Raw genomic sequence first — 22,145 nt, forward strand, 5'->3', positions numbered from 1 at the left:
GAGACACAGACATACAGACCAACAGAACGGAACAGACAGCCCAGAGACACAGACATACAGACCAACAGAACGGAACAGACAGCCCAGAGACACAGACATACAGACCAACAGAACGGAACAGACAGCCCAGAGACACAGACATACAGACCAACAGAACGGAACAGACAGCCCAGAGACACAGACATACAGACCAACAGAACGGAACAGACAGCCCAGAGACACAGACATACAGACCAACAGAACGGAACAGACAGCCCAGAGACACAGACATACAGACCAACAGAACGGAACAGACAGCCCAGAGACACAGACATACAGACCAACAGAACGGAACAGACAGCCCAGAGACACAGACATACAGACCAACAGAACGGAACAGACAGCCCAGAGACACAGACATACAGACCAACAGAACGGAACAGACAGCCCAGAGACACACCCTTGCATATATGGACAAATGATCTTCGACAAGGATGCCAACACCACTCGATAGGGAAAAGACAGTCTCTTCAGCAAACGTGAAAACTAGATATCCATATGCAAAGAATGCAGCTGGACCCTTGCTTTATACAATATACAACAATTGACTAAAAATGGATTAAAGAGCTAAATATAAGACCCAAAATTATTTAACTCCTAGAAGAAAACATAGGAGAAAAGTTTCATGGCAATGATTTCCCGCATCACACCAAAACCACAGACAACAGAACAAAAAATAGACAAATGAGACTACATCAAATTCTAAAACTTCTACACTCAAAGGACACACCAACAGAGTGGAAAGACAACCTTTGGAATGGGAGAAAATATCTATCTGATAAAGGGTTAATACCCAAAATACATAAAGAACTCCTACAAGTCAACAACAAATGATAGATAAATGGCCATGAAGTATATGAAAAGACACTCAAAGCCACTAATCATTAGAGAATTGCAAACCAAAACCACAATGAGATATCACCCCACACTCATTAAGATGGTTATTATTTAAAAAACAACAACACAGAAATAACAAGTGTTGCTGAAGATGCAGAGAAACTGGAACCCTTGTACACTGTTGGTAGGAATGTAAAATGGTACAACTGCTATGGAAAACAATATGGCAACTCCTCAAAAAATTAAAAGTAGAAATATCATATGATCCAGCAACTCCACCGTTGGGTATAGATCAAAAAGAATTGAAAGCAGGATCTCAAACAGGTATCTGCACATTCACATTTATAGCAGAATTATTCACAATAGCCCAGAGGTAGAAGCCAATTGACCATTGACAGATGAATGGATAAACAAAACAGAGTATATACAGAGAGAGAGAATGGAATATGGTTCAGCCTTAAAGAAATTCTGACAAATGCTACAACATGGATGAACCCTGAGGACATGATGATGATTGAACTAAGCCAGTCACAAAAAGACACCTATTGTATATTCTCCTTATATGAGGTAGCTGAAGAGTCAAATTCATAGAGAGAGGAAGTAGAACAGTGGTCACCAGCGCCTAGAGGTGGGAGAAATGGGGTGTGCTCTTACATAATGAGTACTGGGTTTTAGTTTTGCAAGAGGAAAAAGTTACTGCACAACACTGTGAATATACTTAATGCTACTGAACTGTGAACTTCAAAATGGCGAAGACAACAGATTTTTTTGTGCTTTTTACTACAATTTAAACTGTCTAAAAAAAGAAATGACAAATGGTGAAACAAAATAAATTTTGGAATCAAAAACACGGTCAAAGTTCTATAACTTTACGCACAAAAACCAAAATATGAAAAATATTCTAATTTAATATATATAAACATACCCTCCACACACCAAAAACTCATTTGAAGCACGTCTGCCGGCAGTTCCCATTGGCATATCGTCTAAAGGAGAAAGAGAAAAATACCATCAGTTCTGTTCTACCACCTGCTTAAAAAATGTAAATTGTTCCAGCATGATTATTAGGAAAATCTGAGCACAACACTAATTTACCACTTGCTTATGATGCAATTTCCTCCACGAGTAAAAGCAGTTAAAACCATGAGGAAAAACACTGAACACACTGCACCCAGCTGAATTCACAGGCTGTAACCCTTCAGTGCCCACTGCTACAAACATCGGGTCTTTCCAAGGTAAAGTGTCATCTTTATTTCAGTGTTATGCATTTCTTCACCATTTAACCTGCATGGCAAAAACTGTGCTAACGTTTTTATCATGTTCCTTTTAATACGTCACTCACCAATGTCTTTGAGTGTTATGCCCCTAATTCCAATTTGCCCATAAACTCTTTTTTATTGAACAGTTTTTTCAGAGAGTGGTAACTTTTAGGAACACACATGCCACATTCTAGTACAACTGACTGTAAGCAAAGTCTAGTTCACCCCAATGTTGGAGCACCCCCATCCTGCATAACACTCCTTGTCTCGCATGGGTCCTTGAACAAGACACTGTCGAGGCCGGGGCCTCTCAGGTGCGGTAGCACACATCACAGGCCGTCTTCACCTACTCCGGTATCATCTATATATGGGAACAGAGCTGAGATCAGAATGCAGGGGCCACTCATTCTTGTCACTGGTATGTTCATTATATCACATTGCCTGTGTGATTTCAAATGGCTACACAGGTATAATCAATGTGTTGATATGAAATAGCAGTGTTGACCAAATACGTTTTTAAAAAGAAAAGTATAGGTTACACTGCTAACCCATACTCAAAAAGGGAAAAAAAGAAAACAAACACAAATATCCCTCTGAATGGCCCTAAATAAGAATTGAGCGATGCATTTAGTTTAGCACATCTCAAGTCCCTGCTCTCACAAAGCTTTCATTCTAGTAATGAAAGAAGGTAATGGTGTCAGGCATGATAAGAAATATAAAGGAAAATAGGGCCGCCTGGGAGGCTCAGCCAGTCAAGCACCTAACTCTTGATTACGGCTCAGGTCACGATCTTGGGGTCATGGGATCGAGCCCTGCATCAGGCTCCACGCTCTCCTCTCTAAAAATAAATAAATAATATAAATATTTAAAAATATACATAAAGGAAAATAAATCAGGGTAAGAGAATAAAGAGAAGTGAGGAAGGAAGGTACCTATTTTAAAGACAATAGCTCCTGATATGGTAATGAAGGGAAAAAGGTAGATGCAAGGAGAGAAGCCTCATTTCACTAAGTATACTTCATTTTGTAGCTTTGAGTTTGGAGTCATACATAATCATGAAACAAAATAAAATCAAAAGGAAAAAATAATCCCTAGAAATGAAAAGTGAAATGAAGCAGAACAGTCATCATCTTTTGTCACACATAAACATGTGTCAACTTGTCAGTGGCATGACTAGAAGGGAATCTTTTCAAGTGACTTTAAAGCTCCTTAATTTGATTGGACATCCCTAATGGGATTACCCTAAGGACAAAAAGACCCACAAAAAGATTTGTTTTTTTTAAAGTGGGCTCCACGCCCAACATGGGGCTTGAACTCTTGACCATGAGATCAAGACAAACATGCTCTACTGACTGAGCGAGACAGGAACCCCCCTAAAAAGATTTTAAATAGTTTTAGTTAATTACATTGTTATCTTGATATGCTACCATATTATGGAAGGAGAGAAAAGAGAACCTAAAGTCACAAGGGCAAGAAGAACAGAAAAGTCAACAGCCGCAAAAATTTAGAAGTTACAAAGCTGATCCAAGCATTTGACCTAGGAGACGCAAGAAGACAGAATCCTTAGCCAATAGAAGTTTCCCCTGTACGGTATGAAGGAGTCTTCTCCAGGAGATGTGAGCAGCCCTCCAAAAGGGAAGCATAATACATAATACGTCACCACTGTCATTAAGACCCACCACACACGAAGCTTTCAAATAACGTTCTAGTTTTCAATTCTTCATTATGAGTATACAACAATTACCAAACACTCAAGAAAGGAATCTAATCTGAAACCCAGACTCCAAAACAACCTGGGAGAGATAAAAAAGAAATATTTTCCATGGAGAAGTTTAAAAAAAAATGTAATTAATGTCCTCAGAGATAAAATATTGCACACTGAAATAAGGACAATACTCGAAGGGAGGGAGAGCTTCTAAACATTAAAATTATGAGAGCATAAATTATAAACTCAATAGAAGAAAACATCAAGGAAACTTCCCTAAAATTAGAGCAATAAGACAAAACAAAAGTAAAATCAGACAAAAGAGGTAAGAAAATCAGGAGTGTACTCAGTTATTTGTCTTATTATTACTTTTAAATTGTACAGATGTTTTAAAGATCTTACATGGGGACTTTCGAGTCCTGGTTTCACATGTAAGAAGCTGAACAGACTGAAAAATCAACAATTCTTCTTGGATCCAAAAGAGAGAGGAGGACAGAGGCAAACTGATGCCCCAGGATTAGAGACATAGACAGGCAAGCACGTGGACCTGTGATTTGTCCGAGAAGAGACTAACCAGCAGAAGGCTTGCGGAAACCACAGCCAGGGCAGAAAAACATGAACTCTGACCGACAATTTGCTGGAGGATCATTGTGGACAACTCTCAGAGTTCAGAATTCCAGGAGGATCTAATCATCGGGAGGCTCACAATATTGTCAGATTTATCCTGGGGAACTCAGAGGCTCACAGTAAACACTCGAGAAAAATCCCCTCCTGCTTCTGGTGGGGAAGGGAAAAGGGACCATTTTTAAATAGGTTCGAGCACTGTGTTCCTAACAAGGCCTGCCCTCAGGGGTAACCACTTCATCAGAGCTTTATCTGCTGGAGTCAAGCTCCAGCCTAACTGGGCTGGGAGCTGGGAAATACCCCACCCCAGTGCCCTAGAGCCATCCCGTCCCACCTCAGGCAGGAGGGAGAAACTGGGAAACACAGCGAAGCTCAAAGACCAGAGACCCAGGCTCCCTAAAAGACTGAGACCTAATCACAGGACTGCAGAACACTTCCTCTCCCCCATACCGCATCATCACATTACTAAAAGCCTACTTACAGCAGTTCCTTTTACCCAGGACATCATATATGACTACCAAGAAAAAGTCAAAAGGCATATCAAAAGGCAAAATACAGTTCGAAGAAACAGGGCGAGCATCAGAACCAGACTTGGCAGGAATGTCAGAATTATCACACTGGAAATTTAAAACAACTATGACTAATATGCTAGGGGCCCTCATGGAAAAGGTAGGCGGCATGCAAGAACAGATGAGCAAAGTAAAAAGAGAGATGGAAATCCTATCAGAGAACCAGAAAGAAATGCTAGAGATTAAAAAACGCTGTAAAGGAAATGAAGAATGCCTGTGATAGGCTCCTCGTCGACTGGACACAGCTGAGGAAAGCAGCTCTGAACTGGAGAACACATTAACAGAATCCTCAAAAACTGGAAAACGAAGACTTTTTAAAAAAAACTTTAGATTTTATCCATTTATTTGACAGAGAAGGAGAGAGCACACAAACAGGGGGTACGGAAGGGAGAGGGAGAGGGAGAAGCAGGCTTCCCGCTGAGCAGGGAGCCCGATGCAGGGCTGGGTCCCAGGACCTTGGGATCATGACCTCAGCCAAGGGCAGATGCTTAACCAACTGAACCACCCAAGTGCTCCAACAAAGATTTTCTTTAAAAACAACAGAATATCCAAGGTCTGTGGGACAACTACAAAAGGTGTAACATGTGTAATGGAATTACCAGAAAGAGAAGAAAGAACAAAAGGGAATAGAGGGAAATATTGGAAACAATAATGACTGAGAATTTCCTCAAATGAATGTCAGAGACCAAGCCACAGATCCACAAAACTCAGAGAACTCGAAGCAGGATAAATGCCCAAAACAACTAGCTAGGCAGATCTACAGAAAAATCAAAAATAAAGAAAAAAAAGTCTGAGAGAAGTAAAAAAAAAAAAAAAAAAAAAAAAAAAAAAGAACACCATACTTAAAGAGAAACAAAGCTAAGAATTGCATTGACTTCTCAGTAATCACACAAGCGAGAGTGAAGTGAAATATTTAAAGTGTTGAGAGAAGTAAACCACCAACTTACAATTCTGTACCCTGTAAAATTACCCATCAAAAATGAAGGAAAAATAGACTTTCTCAGACAATAAAAATTGAGGAGATTTGTTGCCAAAATAATAGTAACAGTACATTCAGTTATGTATGCTTAATGTATATGCTTTATGAATATATGGATAGGCTTATGTATTCTTATATTTAACTGGAATGAATGACAGCAATGATACACGGGACTGCAGGAAGGAATTAGGATTTCGTTATTATATGGTACTTCGCACTATCCATGAAGTGGTACAGTTTATTTGAAAGTGGACCTGGATTGGGGTGCCTGGGTGGCTTAGTTGGTTAGGAGTCCAACTCTTGTTTGGCTCAGGTTATGATCTCAGGGTCATGAGACTGAGCCCCGTGTTGCGCTCCACGCTCAGCAGGGAGTCTGCTGGAGATTCTCTCACTCTCCCTCTGCCCCTCCCCACTGCTTGCACATGTCCCCCCCCCCCAGATAAATAAATAAATCTTAAAAAAAAAAAAATGAAGTGGACCTGGATTAGTTATAAGTGTATATTCCAAACTCCAGGGCAACCAATAAAGAAAGCAAACAAACAAACAAAAGTATAATTGATATGCTAAGAAAGGAAAGAAAATGGAATCATAATAAATGGTCAATTAAAACCACAAAAGGCGGGCGCCTGGGTGGCTCATTCCATAAAGCAGGTCATGATCCCAGTCACCTGCCTTCAGCTCAGGTCACCATCCCAGGGTCCTGGGATTGAGCCCCATGTTGGGCTCTCTGCTCAGTGGGAGCCTGCTTCTCCCTCTTCCTGCTGCTCCCCCATTTATACTCTCTGTCAAATAAATAAATAAAATCTTTAAAAAAATAAAAAAATAATAAATAATAAAACCACAGAAGGCAGAAAAAGAGTGAAAGATAAAAACAGGAACAAAGAACAAGGACGAGGAAAAGAAAACAGTAACAAATATGTTAGATATTAATCTAACTATATCAATAACACTTTTAATGTCAATGGTCTAAATGCACCAATTAAAAGGCAGATTTCAGAGTGGATTAAAACACACAACCCAATTACATGTTAACTATAAGAAAACCACTTTAAAATATAAAGACATACAGATTAAAAGTAATTGACGGAGAAAAATAGACCATGCTAACACTAATCAAAAGAAAGCAGGAATAGCTATATTAATTTCAGACACAGCAGGACTTCAAAGTAAGAAAAGTTAGGGATAAAGAAGGGCCTACACAATAATATATTTATATAAATATAAATTCTCCAAGAAGACATAATAATTCTTACTTAACATGTATGCATGCCCCTAACAATGAGCGTCAAACTATGCAAGGTAAAAACTTAAAAGGAGAAACAGGTGAAACCACTATCACAGTTGGGGACTTTAACACCCATCCCTCAAAGATGGACAGATCCAGCAGGCAGAAAACCAATAAGGACACAGTTGACTCAATAACACCATCAATCACCTGAATATAACTGATATCTACAGAAAACTTCATCCAACAACAGCAAAATACACATTTTTCTCAAACTCACATGGAACATTTACTAAGATAGACTACATTCTGGACCATAAAACACATCTTAACAAACTTAAAAGAGGCACGCCTGGGTGGCTCAGTGGGTTAAGTGCCTGCCTTCAGCTCAGGGTCCTGGGATGGAGCCCCACATCGGGCTCCCTGCTCAGCGAGGAGTCTGCTTCTCCTTCTCCCTCTGCCCATCCCCCTGCTTGTGCTCTCTCTCAAACAAACAAACAAACAAACAAACAAATAAAATCTTTAAAAAACAAAACAAAACAAAAAACCAAAAAACAAATTTAAAAGAATAGAAATCAATTTCTGCTTGTAGACCACAATGGAATTAAACCAGAAATCAATAATAGAAAGGTAACTGGAAAATCCCAAAATACAGGGAAACTAAAAACATACTTCTAAATAACAAACTGGTCAAAGAAGAAATCTCAAGAGACATTTTTAAATATTTTGAACTAAATGAATTTGAAAACACAATAATCAATAAGCTTCTAGCCAGGTTAACTAAAGAAAAAAACAGAGAGAAGGGATACAAATTACTAATATCACAAATGAAAGAACAGACACCAGTAGGGATCCCACCAAAATTAAAAGGATAATAAAGGAATATTATGAACAACTCTATGCCCACAAGTTTGACAGCCTAGATGAAATGGACCAATTCTTTGAAAGACACAATCTGCCAAAACTTACTCAGGAAGAAACAGGCAATTTGAATATACGCCTTTATCTATTAAAGAAATTGAATCAATAATTAATAGCCTTCTAAAACAGAACACACCAGGCCCAGATGAGTTCTCTGGTGAATTCTACCAAACATTTAAGGAAGAAATTATACCAAATCTCTATTTTCAATCTCTTTCTGACGATAGAAGCAGAGAGAATATTTCCTAACTCATTCTATGAGGCCATCACTAACCTCATACCAACACCAGAAGAAGACATTACAAGAGGACTACCAACCACTGTCTCTCATGAGCACAGAATATTAGCAAACTGAATCCAGCAATGTATAAAGAGAGTTATACACCATGACCGAATGGGACTTATCCCAGGCTTGCAAGGCTGGTTCAACATTCTACAATTAATCTATCACATTAATAGACAGAAAATCACAGAAAAAGCATTTGATAAAATCCAACCACCATTCATGATAAAAACTCACAGTAAACTAGGAATGGAGGGGAACTATCTCAGCTTGATAAAGAATATCTACAAAAAGCTACTGCTAATATCATACTAAATGGTGAGAAACTCCAAGCTTTCCTACTAAGATTGGGTAAAAATATAAGGATGCCCTCTTGTTTCTTTGTTTTTTTCTCCCACTGGTTTTTTATTGACTGTGGTTATTACAGTTTCTGTAATAATCTGTGAAGAAAGTCCTCTTTTACCACTTCTTTTCAGCAACTGGAAGTCCTTGCTAACGGAATAAGTCAAGAAAAGGAAGTGAAATGTATACAGCTGAGGAAGGGAAACATAAAACTACTGTTCAAAGATGACATGATTATCTATGTACAAAAATCCAAAAGAATTGACAAAAATACCTGGAATTAATAAGTGATTAAAAGCAAGGTTGCAAGATACAAGGTTAATACTTAAAAAGTAAATTTCTTTCCTATATCTCAATAAACTAAAATTTGAAATTAAAAACACAACACCATTTATTATCAGCACCCCCCCAAAATGAAATACATAGGTATAAATCTAACAAAATTCATACAGGATCTGTATGAGGAAAACTACAATATTCAGATGAATGAAATCAAAGAGATAATCTAAATAGAGAGATATTCTATGTTTTCGGATAGGAAGACTAAATATTGTCAACATGTCAGTTCTTCCTAACTTGATCTATAGATTCACTACAATCCCAACGAAAATCCCAGCAAGTTATTTTATGGATATCGGCAAACTAATTCTAAAGGTTAAATGGAGAGGCAAAGGACCCATAATAGCCAACAGAACATTGAAGGAGGAAGACAAAGGACTGACACAACCTGACTTTAAGACTTACTATAAAATCACAGTAATCAAAACAGTGTTGTATGGGCAAAAGAAAAGACAAACAGATCAACGGAACAGAATAGGGAGACCAGAAAGAGACCCCCAAAAATATAGTCAACTGATCTTTGACAGAGGAGCAAAGGCAACACAATGGAGCAAATCTTCAACAAATGGTGCTGCAATAATTAGACATCCACAGACCAAAAAAAAAAAAAAAGATCTAGATACAGACCTTTCGAAAAAATTAACTCAAAATGGGGCACAGACCTAAATGTAAAAGAAAAAACACTGCAAATATTGTAGAAGATGACATAGGAGAAAACCTACAGGAACTTGGGTATTGTGATACCAACACCAAACACACAATCCATGAAAGAAATAAATTTATGTAAATGATTTAATCATTAGTGATTAACTTATTAAAATTAAAATTAAAAACAACTGCTCTGTGAAAGACAATATCAAGAGAATGGAATATAGGCTACAGACTGAACAAAGATATTTGTAAAAGACATATCTGATATAGGACTATTATCCCAAGTATACAGAGAACGCTTACAGCTCACCAATAAGATAACAAACAACCCAAATAAAAAATGAGCCAAAGATCTTAAGAGACACCTCACCAAAGAAGGTATATGGATGGTGAATAAGCATATGAAAAGATGTTGAACATCAGATGTTGTCAGAGAAAAGCAAATTAAAACAACGAGACACCACTGCACATCTACCAGAACAGCCCACCCTGGAGCACTGACATCACCAAATGCTGGTGAGGGTGTGGAGCAACCGGAACTTCCATTCATTGTTGGTGGGCATGCAAAATGGTACAACCACTTGGGAAGAGTTTGCTGTTTTCTTACAAAACTAAACATGCTCTTACCATACCAGGCAGCAGTCATGCTCCTTGGTATTTATCCAAAGGAGTTGCACATTTATGTCCACATAAAAACCTGCACACAGATGTTTATAGTAGCTTTATTCTTTTTTTTTTTTTTAAGATTATTTATTTATTTATTTGACAGAGAGACAGCCAGAGAGAGAGGGAACACAAGCAGGAGGAGTGGGTTAGGAAGAAGCAGGCTCCCAGCGGAGGAGCCTGATGTGGGGGCTCGATCCCATAACACCAGGATCACGCCCTGAGCTGAAGGCAGATGCCCAACAACTGAGCCACCCAGGCGCCCCTATAGTAGCTTTATTCTTAATTGTCAAAAATTGGAAGCAAGCAAAGAGTCCTTCAATAGGTAAATGGACAAACTGTGGTACAGATCTACAGAGACAATAAAAAGATCAGTGGTTTCCGAGGGACGGGTGGGGAGCACAGAGGATTTTTAGGGCAGTGAAAATGCTCTGTGTGTTATAATGATGGATAAATGCCATTATACCTTTCTCCAAACCCACAGAATGCACAACAACAAGAATGAATTCTAAGTAGACTATGGACTTTGGGTGATTGTGATGTGTCAGTGTAGGTTTATCCTCAGTAACAAATGTACTGTTCTGGTGAGTGATATTGAGAATGCGGAGGCAGGGGGTATCTGGGAAACTTGTACCTTCCTCTCAGTTTTGTTGTAAACCTAAAACTGCTCTAAAAAAATAAAATCTTTGGGGCACCTGGGTGGCTTAGTCGGTAAAATGTCCAACTCTTGATTTCAGCTCAGATCATGATCTCAGGGTCGTGAGATCGAGCCCCACGTTGGGCTCAGTGTGGAGTCTGCTTGGGATTCTCTCTCTCTCTCTGCCCCTCTCCCCTCTTGCTCTTACTCTCTCTAAATAAATAGATAAAATCTTCTAAAAATATTTGCATGATGTATTTTACAATAACAATTTTTTTTAAAGATTTATTTATTTATTTGACACAGAGAGAGAGACAGGCAGCAAGAGAGGGAACACAAGCAGGGGGAGTGGGAGAGGAAGAAGCAGGCTCCCAGCGGAGGAGCCCGATGTGGAGCTCGATCCCAGAACACTGGGATCACGCCCTGAGCCGGAGGCAGACGCTTAATGACTGAGCCACCCAGGTGCCCCATACAATAACAAATTTTTAATAACTAAAGAGAAGGGTGTGGGGACGCCTGCCTTTGGCTCAGGTCATGATCGCAGGGTTCTGAGATCGAGTTCCACATCAGGATCCTTGCTCAGCAAGGAGCCTGCTTCTCCCTCCCCTCTACCTCTCCCTCTGCTTGTGCTCTCACTCTCTTTCTCTCTGACAAATAAAATCTTTAAAAAAAATAAAATAAAAAATCAAAAGAAGGTCGTGGCCAACTATAACAAATGCTGTAAACACATCAAAAACATGAAGACTGAGAAATGACCTGAGATTTGGAAGCACAAAGACCTTGACAGCAGTTTTGAAAAAAAAAAAAAATTTTCAAATGCAATATTTACACAAGGACAAAAAACAAAGGTAACTACAATAAGAAAAAAGATGTGAATGTCCTTTATGCAGGAAAATATAAACATCTCTCAAAACACATTAAAAATGTGTGGTTTTGTTTTTTTTTTTTACTTAACTAAAAGTTAATGTATACTGTATTACTAGCTTCGGGGGTAGAACTTAGTGGTTTATCAGTTGCATACAACACCCAGTGGTCATTTCCTCAAGTGCCCTCCTTAACGCCCATCACCCAGTTACCCCCATTCCCCCACCCTCCTCCCCTCCAGCAACCTTCAGTTTGTTCCCTAGACTTGAGAGTCTCTTATGGTTTGCCTCCTTCTCTGTTTTTATCTTATTTCATTTTTCCTTCCCTTCCCCTATGATCCTCTGTTTTGTGAGTAACACATATTCCTGATTTGACAATTTAATATTGTAAAATCATTCACTGTCCCTGCACAGGTCTTATAAAATCAACACAATTCCCATCAAAATCCCCAAATGGTTTTTTGTAGGATTTGTCAAGCTGAAATTAGACTACATGGGGGCAAAACAGGTCAAGAGTAGCCAGGGTGATTCCAAAGAATACTAGAATGCTCTCTCCATCACCCTCCCCACAATCTCTCTCTCTCTCTCTCTCACACACACACACATTTTAAAATGTTATAATATAGACAAATAGACCAATGGAATAGGAAACCTTAAAACAAATCCAATTCTTTATGTAAACCTGATATGACAAATCTGGAATTGCCTATTAGTAGAGAAAGGACCAAATATTCAACAATAAGATCCCTACACCTTATTCCATCTACAAAAGTAAATTCCAAGTAAAATTAAATGTGAAAAAAAGAATCTTTAGAAGTTACCATTATTCCACTGGGGCAGCATGGCAGAGACTATTAGTTGCCTACAACTTGTCTGTACCAACATTTTATAGATTTGAAGTTGAAAATTTCTAGCGTATCCAGGTGGAAGGAACTCTGACACAAGGACTTCTGTTACAATACATCTTGAATAGTGAAAAGACAGAAATTAGCCAGGTAACCCTCAGCAGAGAAATGGACAAACTTGTGGTTTCGTTGTACTACAAAATTCAGATATTAAAATAAACTACATACATATCTAGATCGGTATGTAGATACATAGCAAAACATGAGTAAAAAACCAAGCCGTAGAAAGGTTCCTTATATCATTTACTTAAAACTGTAAAAACACGAGAATATCGTATGTGATTTATAGATACAGGCATACGTGGAAGTATAAAAACATCTACAGTAAGAATTTACCTGTGGCAAGAGCAGAACGAGGAAAAGGACTTTAGCTGAACCTATATAGCATCTGACGTCTTTAAGAGGAGACAGCTAAAACAACGTGGCAAAACGCTGACATAAATAAAATTACAACGGTGGTGATTTGAGTGTCTGTTGTTATTATTTCCTCTTTGAAATAGTGCATAATTTTTTAAGTTTTAACTCCTTTTTTAAAATAGAAGAAACCCACTGTATGCTGGATTTTTAAAGGTAACTCCCAGTAGTCGGAGCACCGAGGGTGAACCGCCCCACCTACTCCCGCAGCCCTGTCCGTGCTCCCCCTTCCCCAGCCGCTCCCTCCCGAAGCGAGCTTGCTCTGGGGATGATGGCCTTCACGACAACGGGGATGGTGCCTAACGGTACAGCTGTGAAATCAGTATTTGACAAACAACTATACAGACCTCTTGACACGAACTTCTCCAACCATCTGTCCCTGCACATGGTCAACTTGATACTATCCAATTATTGAAGGAACCCAATTTCTAGTTTTTCTGATCCTGTTTCTTCACAACCAAACCACAGTTCCTTCTTTCTCAATGGTTTTGTTTAACTTCTTTTTTGTAGATTTTCTGGTGCCCTTCGCTATTCCTTCGAGCCCTGACCATATTTAGTCAACTTAGATTCTGCTTCCTTTATAAAAATTCTTCCCATATATTTATGAAACTCATTCCTGACCTCATGCCAGTCTCTTCTGAAGGCATCCAGACTGGTTTTAAACTCCCTTGACTCTTAGGTTGTTTTTGCAAAAGAGGTCTTCCTTTAATTCCTTTCCTTAGATTTAGTTTCTCTCATTCTGCTGACTTTTCTATTTCTTTCTGTGTGGATACAAACAGAATTTGAGGTCATTTCCTGTGAACTTTTCTTCTACCTGCACAATCCACAGTTACTGCTTCATGGGACGTGACTGAGCAGGCTTTAGAACGGGAGGTAGAGGGTTCTGGGAATTCAAACAACTAAATAAAGAGCCCCTTGGAAAAGGTGCCCTACACGAGAGAGCATGACATAGAGGTTCAAAATAAATGCTAGTCTAGTAAATTAAGAAATATAATGTGTACAAGTAGAAAAGATTCTCACATGAGTGGTCTGACGAGATGTTGTGTGGAACGAAAACAAAGTCATCCGTGTCACAAGAAGAGTTCTTGCTACTAGTACTGGCAGAATCTTTGGACACTTGTAGAAAGTTGGGAGGACCCAATGGTGGGGAGGATAAGTTTTCTTCCTGAATGTGCTGCATATCTGGAAGGGACTAAAATTAACAACATAAAATTAAAACTGGCCTAATAATAAAATGCACGTCAGAATAGCCATTAGACTAAAGAATACTGTCTTCATAAAAGTGGGCATAGAGTTCAATTCCATCTTAAAATTTCAAAAAAAAAAATCTCTTTGGAAAATCTTTCCCTTAGAAAAGCACAGTTTAAAGTGTCTTTGTATAAGGACTTCTAAAATGGTTTTCCAAAAATGATACTTAAAAATATATCATACCACTTATCATGTACATGTCTGCCTCTCCTGAAATTTCTGAGGTGTGTTTTTATCATCTCAACCTTCCCAGTTTCGGCTCTTGGCCTAGCAAAGCTGGTACTCAGTAACTATTCACTTGATGACTAAAACACAATGTCTGGGGACTAGACTAATGACATCCTGCACACATTTTTAAAAGTTTTAAACTTCCAATGAAGAAAACATTATAAACAGGAAAGCAAGAGACCATGTTATGTAAAAAAGTAAATAAATCAATAACGATAACTGTATTCAAGCCTAGAGATTTATGTACGCTCACAGAAAGAAACATCTGGAAAATCTTACAGGTTGTGGGTATGTTCCTTTTGTTTCTCTTTTGTTAGGGGAAGGAGTGGGTTTGCAGGAGATAGGACAGAAAGGAAAGAAAAGCATATAAATGTATATAAGCGAATACTCAGATGTAAGCACTTACATGTCCTTTGGCATTTGCCTAGTTCAAGGACTCAAGTGACACCTCCAATTAAATGTCTTGATTACACAATGGTTTTCTGAAACAATGAACTTCCTAACTTATTGCGTTAAGTCCCCTGTGACCCTGTTTAACCTCTGTTTCTATTTAAGAAAAGAAAAATACTACACAATGCTCTTTAAACTTAAACCCATATCTTAAACACCCAATTCACTGCTAGCCCTCCTTTGAAAGTTACTGTACAATGAAATCTGTCTCAGATCTCCTATTGTGTGTGTGTGTCTGTGTGTGACACACACATCACATACAATCCCCTCATCACTTTTTAAAGAGACCTTATGTGTCAAGGTAATAAAGGGAAGTGACAATGGAAGGACTAACGTGACTGACTGTCTACCATGGGGTAGACACTGTTGAGAGCTCTCCATGTCTTCCCTAACCCCAGTCCTGTTCTGAAACCCATTTCATATATGTATATATATGTACGTACGTATATATATCTCAGAAGTTTAGGAAATTTGCCTGAGATCACACATCTAAAGAGCAGTCAAGCTGAGATGATCCAAGCCTCTAACCCCACAATTTCTTTCCAGCGGTTTAGGCAGGCACTTTCTCAAGTTCTTCCATGTGTTTGTAACATTGTCTGCACCCATGGCATCTGAGCGGAGCGATCTTCTCCTCGCTAGTCTCTCCGCCCATGCTCTAAGTCTATTCCCCTCCACCTCCTCAGAGACCTGGACCAGCTCCCCTCTGCTCTCACCCTCTCCCTTTCCTCTGGCTTTTTTCCCCCTCCGCGTATAAACACATTACATTTTCTCAACCTCAAATCCCCGCAGTCCTCTTAATTACCATCTTCTCTGACTTCTTTACTTTTTAACAACGTCTCTCGAAATTATCAGTCTTCATGGACTCAAACTCCTCACCTCCTATGTGTCGCTCAACCCACCATAATCCACTTTTTGCCTTCAACTGGCCAATGAAATGGTCTTTATCAGACGTACCATTCACTCCCACTGCCAAGTCGTGCAGACACGTGCTCTATTCCCTGTTACCTGAGCTGTTTCGCCTGCACAGTTACCGCTCTTGACACTCTACCCTTCGCTCAGTGAGTCTGCTTCTCCTCCCACTTCTTACTCTGTTTTGTGGGTACCTGCTTCTCGTTTGTCCCTTAAAGGAGAGGGGAAGAGTGTGGAGTTCCCCAAGGGGCCACTCTGGGTCCTCTCTTCCTCACATTTTTATACTCACCCCGGCGACCACTCTCACCCTCCTTCAAGTACCTGCAAGACCCTGCAGCTGAGGTCTCTCTGGTGAACGCTGAACTGACTCACCACCTTTCCACTCCAAAGCACTCCTCCCCACACTCCCTGACTGAGCGGCTTCACCATCACCCCTCCATTCGGGCCCCAGTTCAAGCAATTCCACGCTCGGCAAACTCTACCTTTCTCTTACGTGGCCCCCACCTTCCCTGTAGCTCAGGCCCTCAGTCTCAGAAAAACAAAAAACAAAACAATAAAGCTGCACTAGTCTGTGGTGTTCTCTTGCCTCTAACAGAGAGACCCCTCTACTCTCCACTAGTCTCACATGCGGTCATCCACCCCGCTTCTAGAAGAATCGAGCTAAGACACACAGCGGGTCACAGCACACCTCTGCCTAAAACCATTCAGATGGCTCACCACAGCCAAATCCCATCAAGACACAGCAGCTCCCTGCCTCTCCAGCTTTACCTCCTCCTCCCCATACCACCAGCCCAGACTCTGCTCAGAGAAGCCTTGTCCACAGAACTTCCAGCAATGACAGAGATGTCCTACCTGTGAGCTGTCCAGTGTGCCGTAGACCCACTAGCCATAGACGGCTACTCGACACCTGAAATGTGGCTAACGTGACTAAGGTACAAGATTTTACATTTCACTTAATTCTAGCAAATTCAAGTGGGCCTGGGGCGGGGGTTACAGAGTTCTTTCAGTGGGTCATGCTTCCGTGATTTCATGAATGGGGATTCCTCGGCCTACAATACCATTCTTTTACTAATTCACCTTGCTAGGTGTTTCTTCAAAACCCACCTCAGTGCCCTCCCCTGAGCAGCCTTCCTGAGTTCTTGGTCTGATTTCATGCTCCTCATTCATGTTCCCACAGGCAATAAAGAGACACACACACACATGTTCCAACAGTATTGGTTTACCTACCTGGTCTCCACACAACTAAACTAAAAGCTCCTTAATGTAAGGGACCTGGTTATTTCATTCATTAGTATCAACCAGAACCTCACACAAAGTAGGTGCTTAATAAATGTTATGAAACCAAGACATATTCAAGGAATACTATCTAAATAGCATTTAACCTAGAGCCAATATCATAACTAAAAGACTGATTCAGATTTTTTTTCTTCCCTTCCAAAGATTTCTCTGGAATCGAGTAGCAGCTGGGTATTTGTGTGAGAATATAAAACAGAGAATGCTGCCTGTGCATGCCTGTGTGTACCAGGTGTTGTCAACCCTCCCTATGACAGTCTACTCCAGCCGTAGGAAGCAAGAGGATGCAGGCATAAAAGCATCTTATTTTTGGCAGGTTACATTGAAAGCAAGGCCTATTAAACCACCTCATTTCTCACTATCTGGAAATTACACAGAAACATTCTCGATTTCCTTTTATTCCCCAGTTTTCCTTTTTCGCTTCTTATTTTCACTTCAAGCATTAGCTTTAGCTTTTTTTTTTTTGTTTGTTTAAATCGGCTCCACACCCAGCGTGGAGCCCAATGCAGAGCCTGAACTCACGACCCTGAGACCAAGACCTGAGTTGAGATCAAGAGTTAGACGCTTAACGGACTGAGCCACCCAGGCGCCCCAGCATTAGCTTTTAATAAAAGCCTCCTAAAAACGGTTTTCCCACCAAAGTGTTCAGCATCTAAATATGCCTCCTCTCTCCCTCTGTCATGTCCTCACCCCTGTTAGCTCTCCATCTCTTCGCTAGCAGCCTGAGCCTAGCTCCGCATGCTCTCCCTTTCAATGCCACCCCCCCAACAGAAAACCCCAACTCACTCTCTCCAGTCACAGCCATTTCCAATTCTATGTCCCTCCTACTGGACCCTCTCTTTCTCATTGCTTGGTCATTCCACAAACAGGTCCCTTCCCCTTGCTCTCCCCCACATCTCTCTCATAATTACATTCTTCCCTGGGGCTCCTTTCTCAAGCATGAACTGTGCATTTCATATTATGTCCCCCACTGTATCAAATACAGACTTCGCGATAACAGCTACAGCTGATCAAGCCCAGGTTCATGAAGCCTGCCTTACAGCCGAGTGAGCAAGCAGCCGGGCCAGCAGCGAAGCCAGCGGTGCCTGGCTCCGATAAAGCCACTGTCTCTCCATGTCAACACGCTTCCTCTGCATTTCTCCCCAGTCACTCCAAACCCAGTGGTCTCTTATATCCCAGACCGAAGCAGGAAATCCACAACACTTTTTTTCCCCTCTTAGTTCTTTTTTAATTCATGGGAATATAATGTCTTATCAGCCCCTCTGCTTCTTCTAACTTGCTATAAGTCTGCAGGGTTAGGCAAAAAGGGTTTTTGCCAGTTTTCGGACTCGTCTGTTCGTGATCGGCTGCCTCGGCATCTGCTTCGGCTATGGGCTGTTAGGCTTTCCCTGAAAATAATAACAACAGCAGTTGCCACTTACTGAGTATTGTGTACCAGACGTTGTGGTAAAGTGCTTCTGCTCATTTATCATTAAAAACCCCTATGGAATACGTCCATTACACTGGCTTGCCACATGAGGAACAGGCTCAAAGACATAAGTCATTTGTCCTGGTTAATGTGGCAGGGAAGGGATGCAGACGCTCCCAAGCCCCATGCTCTTACGCCTCGGAGGTGAACCCGCTAACCGTACAATCACCTCCTTTTGTGACTGCCCCACCCTCCGCCAGCAGAATTCAAGACATTCCCGTCTGCCAGGCTAATCTGGAAAATATTCACAATAGCTGACACAAGAGCCCTTGGACCTTCAGCTGATGGAAAAGCCTCAAGGTCACAACCCACACTGCAAGGAGATCTGGGGGAAGGGTCAGAAAAGGGCAGAGAGGAGCAGAAATTCTCAGGATCTAGAAGAAGCACTTAGGTTGGAGGGAAGAAAGCCATGGAGAAAGTGGCCTGGGAAGCCCAGGGGAGGGAAGAGGCTGGTGTGGAGCAACCCTTGAAGGGCTGGTAACCATCATTACCGGAACTGAAGTCAGAGGAATGTGGCTCAGAGGTCACTCACCACCACTGGAAGTTCTGTGTACAGTAAATATCCAAACTGATGTGATGACAGTCGGAGAAAAGAAATATTAATTATCTATGTACTTGTAATGGGTACTCTTTGCAGCGATCATCCTTTGTAATCCCCAGGGCGTGAAAAGGTGACAGTATTGCACTCCCTCTTTAGAGGAAGATGCCTCGGAGGGGTGACCTTTCTTGCTCAATACACAGCTCAACAAGGACAAAGGTCCACATCTAGATTCATCTGACTCAACAGTAATGCCCTCTGCCCACACCTCGGCAGCACTAGTGAACACTGCACATCAAAAGGATAGCCACAGTGTATTTGCAGGCTCCCTTATGAACACAGGCAATAGCACTAACGCTGAAATTACTTTTAATAAAACCCAAACTTACTGGTGGGGAGGCAAAGCGACAAGGTGGAGAGCTGCCACAGGGGCCTCCAGAGACAGAGCCGGCATACACAGGCACTGGAACCGGACAGGCTGGGGGAAGAAACACAGGTGAAGAGAGACGCCGTGCTGCAGAGCAATTACACGGCTCGTCTAACAGAAAACCTGTCGAAACCACGACCTCTTTGTGTTGACCAAGAATCCATTCACCTACTTACTACAGCTCCCATGGGTAAAACTAAAACTGCAGCAATCACTACAACTACTTCAACTGGGATTTGGGAAAAAACAACTGTAATTCAATAAATAAAGCTACAGGTATTTAAGAAAAGCTTAATGAAATCTTGAAATAATGAATTAATTAATTTAATTAATTTTGTGACACAAAATACTAATTTTTCCTTAAGTCTGCCTTTACTCTTCAAGTAAAAATGCAAAAGAACGGGTACTCACATTTTTTCACTGGAACTTGCTCAAGAAAAGGATGGTTAAAAAATGCTTCTGTAATGAAAAAGGAGAATGCAACCCTTAAACTGAGGCTGACCAGCAGACCGGTTAATCTTGTCAATGTATTTAACACGGTGTCTTTGAGATCATAACTATTATTAACTTCTTTATGTAGCCTCCATCACCTTCCATTTTAAAAGCCTATGATTTTTATAACTCACCCATAAAAACGATCAGATTATAAGGAATTCTTAACGAAAAATTTAAAATAATAATTGTGAATTTTGCAAACACGCGTTACTAACGCGGCCCGCCCCGAGCAACCGAAGCAGATGTGTTCTGGGACCTGCGCTGCCCTCACGCAGACAACCCTGGGGAGGGCTGAGAGCAGGCCCCCACTAAGTGCACACGGAAAGCACGGCTGTGGTTAACTGTCCTAAGAGGCAATCCAGGCAGCTGATTTATATAATAAATCCCATACTTTTATCCCAGAAGAGATATTCCTGCAGCTGGTTTCACATTTTTAAAAAAAATCTGTTAAGTCTGATTCAATTTCTTTGGCTGTCCACCAAGGGTAAATCCTACACAATAAGCCTGCTAATTAAATAAAGATAAATAAGTCGGTGAGGACATGGCCATTCATTATTTTACTTTCTTTACCTTCCTGTGTGTTTAAAGTATTTCACTATTTCTTTAAAAACCCACAAAGATAATCTCATCTGTCACGAAGTCCCAGACCCGATGCTCGTGAATCTCACAGGGCGGGCAAGGAGGGCAGCGCAACACCAGCGCGGGGGTTAAATGAGGTGACAGGAGATCAGGAAAAGCTTAACTCAGGGTCAGTCTAATGTATCTTCTACCCTGAAGGGTCCTGTAAGTCTCACTGAAATAAATCACCAAAAGCCACTCAGGGTAAATATCAGTTACAAGACTTGCTAAGGAATAGAAATGTGGAGAAACACATGAGTTTTCTACCTGAGATCATTTTTAGAGCAAAAATTAATATACATATACATAAATTCTAGTTTGATACACAAGATTTTTTTATGCTGATTTTTACAATGGACATAATAGGGATGAAGTAGAGAAGATATAAAAAGAACTGAATGCAAATGCTCTGAAACTGCATTCTAAATCAATTGCTACGGTATGGAAAATATACAAATACTTGACATACAATCTATCATTTAAAAACTATCATCGACGAATATGTTGTTTCAGTACTGACCCCTATTTCTCATGGTTACAGAGCAACTCTCAATTTAATTTCTCCCTCTGAAAGATAAAAATATTTACCAAGTACATGAGCTGAAATTTAGTTCCAAGTTTACAGAACTTTAAGAAAATACATATTCAGACTATTTCACCTTGTCCCCTAGATGGAAACTTCTAGAGCTATTGTCTGCTGAGGACATTTGCTAGGACAACAAACTGAGTGCTTCACATAGCAGTTTATTTAATCCTCACAAACTTAATGCACGGCATTATCTTCCTTTTATGGACAAGGATAAAGCACATAAAGGCCATGTATCTTCTCCAATGTCAAAGCTAGCAAGCTGAGGGACTAGAATTCAGACTCTGGTCAGTCTTATCCAGGAGCCTATGTGGACTTCCATAACACACATGAACAGACCAAAACTCTGGACTAAGTTTTTGCAAATCTCTACTATTGCAACTAATTACTACAGGAAAAATCAAACACTTTTTTTTTTTTCCTAAAAATGTCAAGATCAAGGTTAATTTAAGAAGCATTTTCATTGAACATGTCTTATGGCTTTTCTGGTCCGACATGTAAATTTAAGTCGTGCTGTTTTTACATACGATTGGTAAGAATAAGATCGAAAGGAACAATCTTTTACATGAGACTGGTAAGAACAAGTTAACAAACCATTCCCCAAAGAGGAGCTGAGACCCAAACAATTTC

The 22,145-nt window shown here is 40.3% G+C and overlaps 1 protein-coding gene across 4 annotated transcripts in view; it reads right to left on the bottom strand.

Moving 5' to 3' along the window:
- The window catches only part of ULK2 (unc-51 like autophagy activating kinase 2), a 79,236-nt gene that overhangs the window by 31,467 nt on the left and 25,624 nt on the right, over positions 1 to 22,145 (bottom strand). For all 4 annotated transcript variants that reach the window (XR_008959015.1, XM_026521098.4, XM_044391823.3 and 1 more), the window contains exons 11-14: positions 20,228 to 20,275; positions 19,779 to 19,867; positions 14,276 to 14,447; positions 1,802 to 1,862 (exon numbers count right to left, since the gene is read on the bottom strand). Coding sequence is in view for 3 of the 4 variants with exons in the window: in XM_026521098.4 (XP_026376883.1) it covers positions 1,802 to 1,862; positions 14,276 to 14,447; positions 19,779 to 19,867; positions 20,228 to 20,275 (370 nt within the window). In the remaining variant the exon portion in view is untranslated. The remainder of the gene's footprint in view (positions 1 to 1,801; positions 1,863 to 14,275; positions 14,448 to 19,778; positions 19,868 to 20,227; positions 20,276 to 22,145) is intronic.

The sequence above is a fragment of the Ursus arctos genome, unplaced genomic scaffold (genome assembly GCF_023065955.2).
Source record: "Ursus arctos isolate Adak ecotype North America unplaced genomic scaffold, UrsArc2.0 scaffold_14, whole genome shotgun sequence".
Classification (NCBI taxonomy): Eukaryota; Metazoa; Chordata; class Mammalia; order Carnivora; family Ursidae; genus Ursus; species Ursus arctos.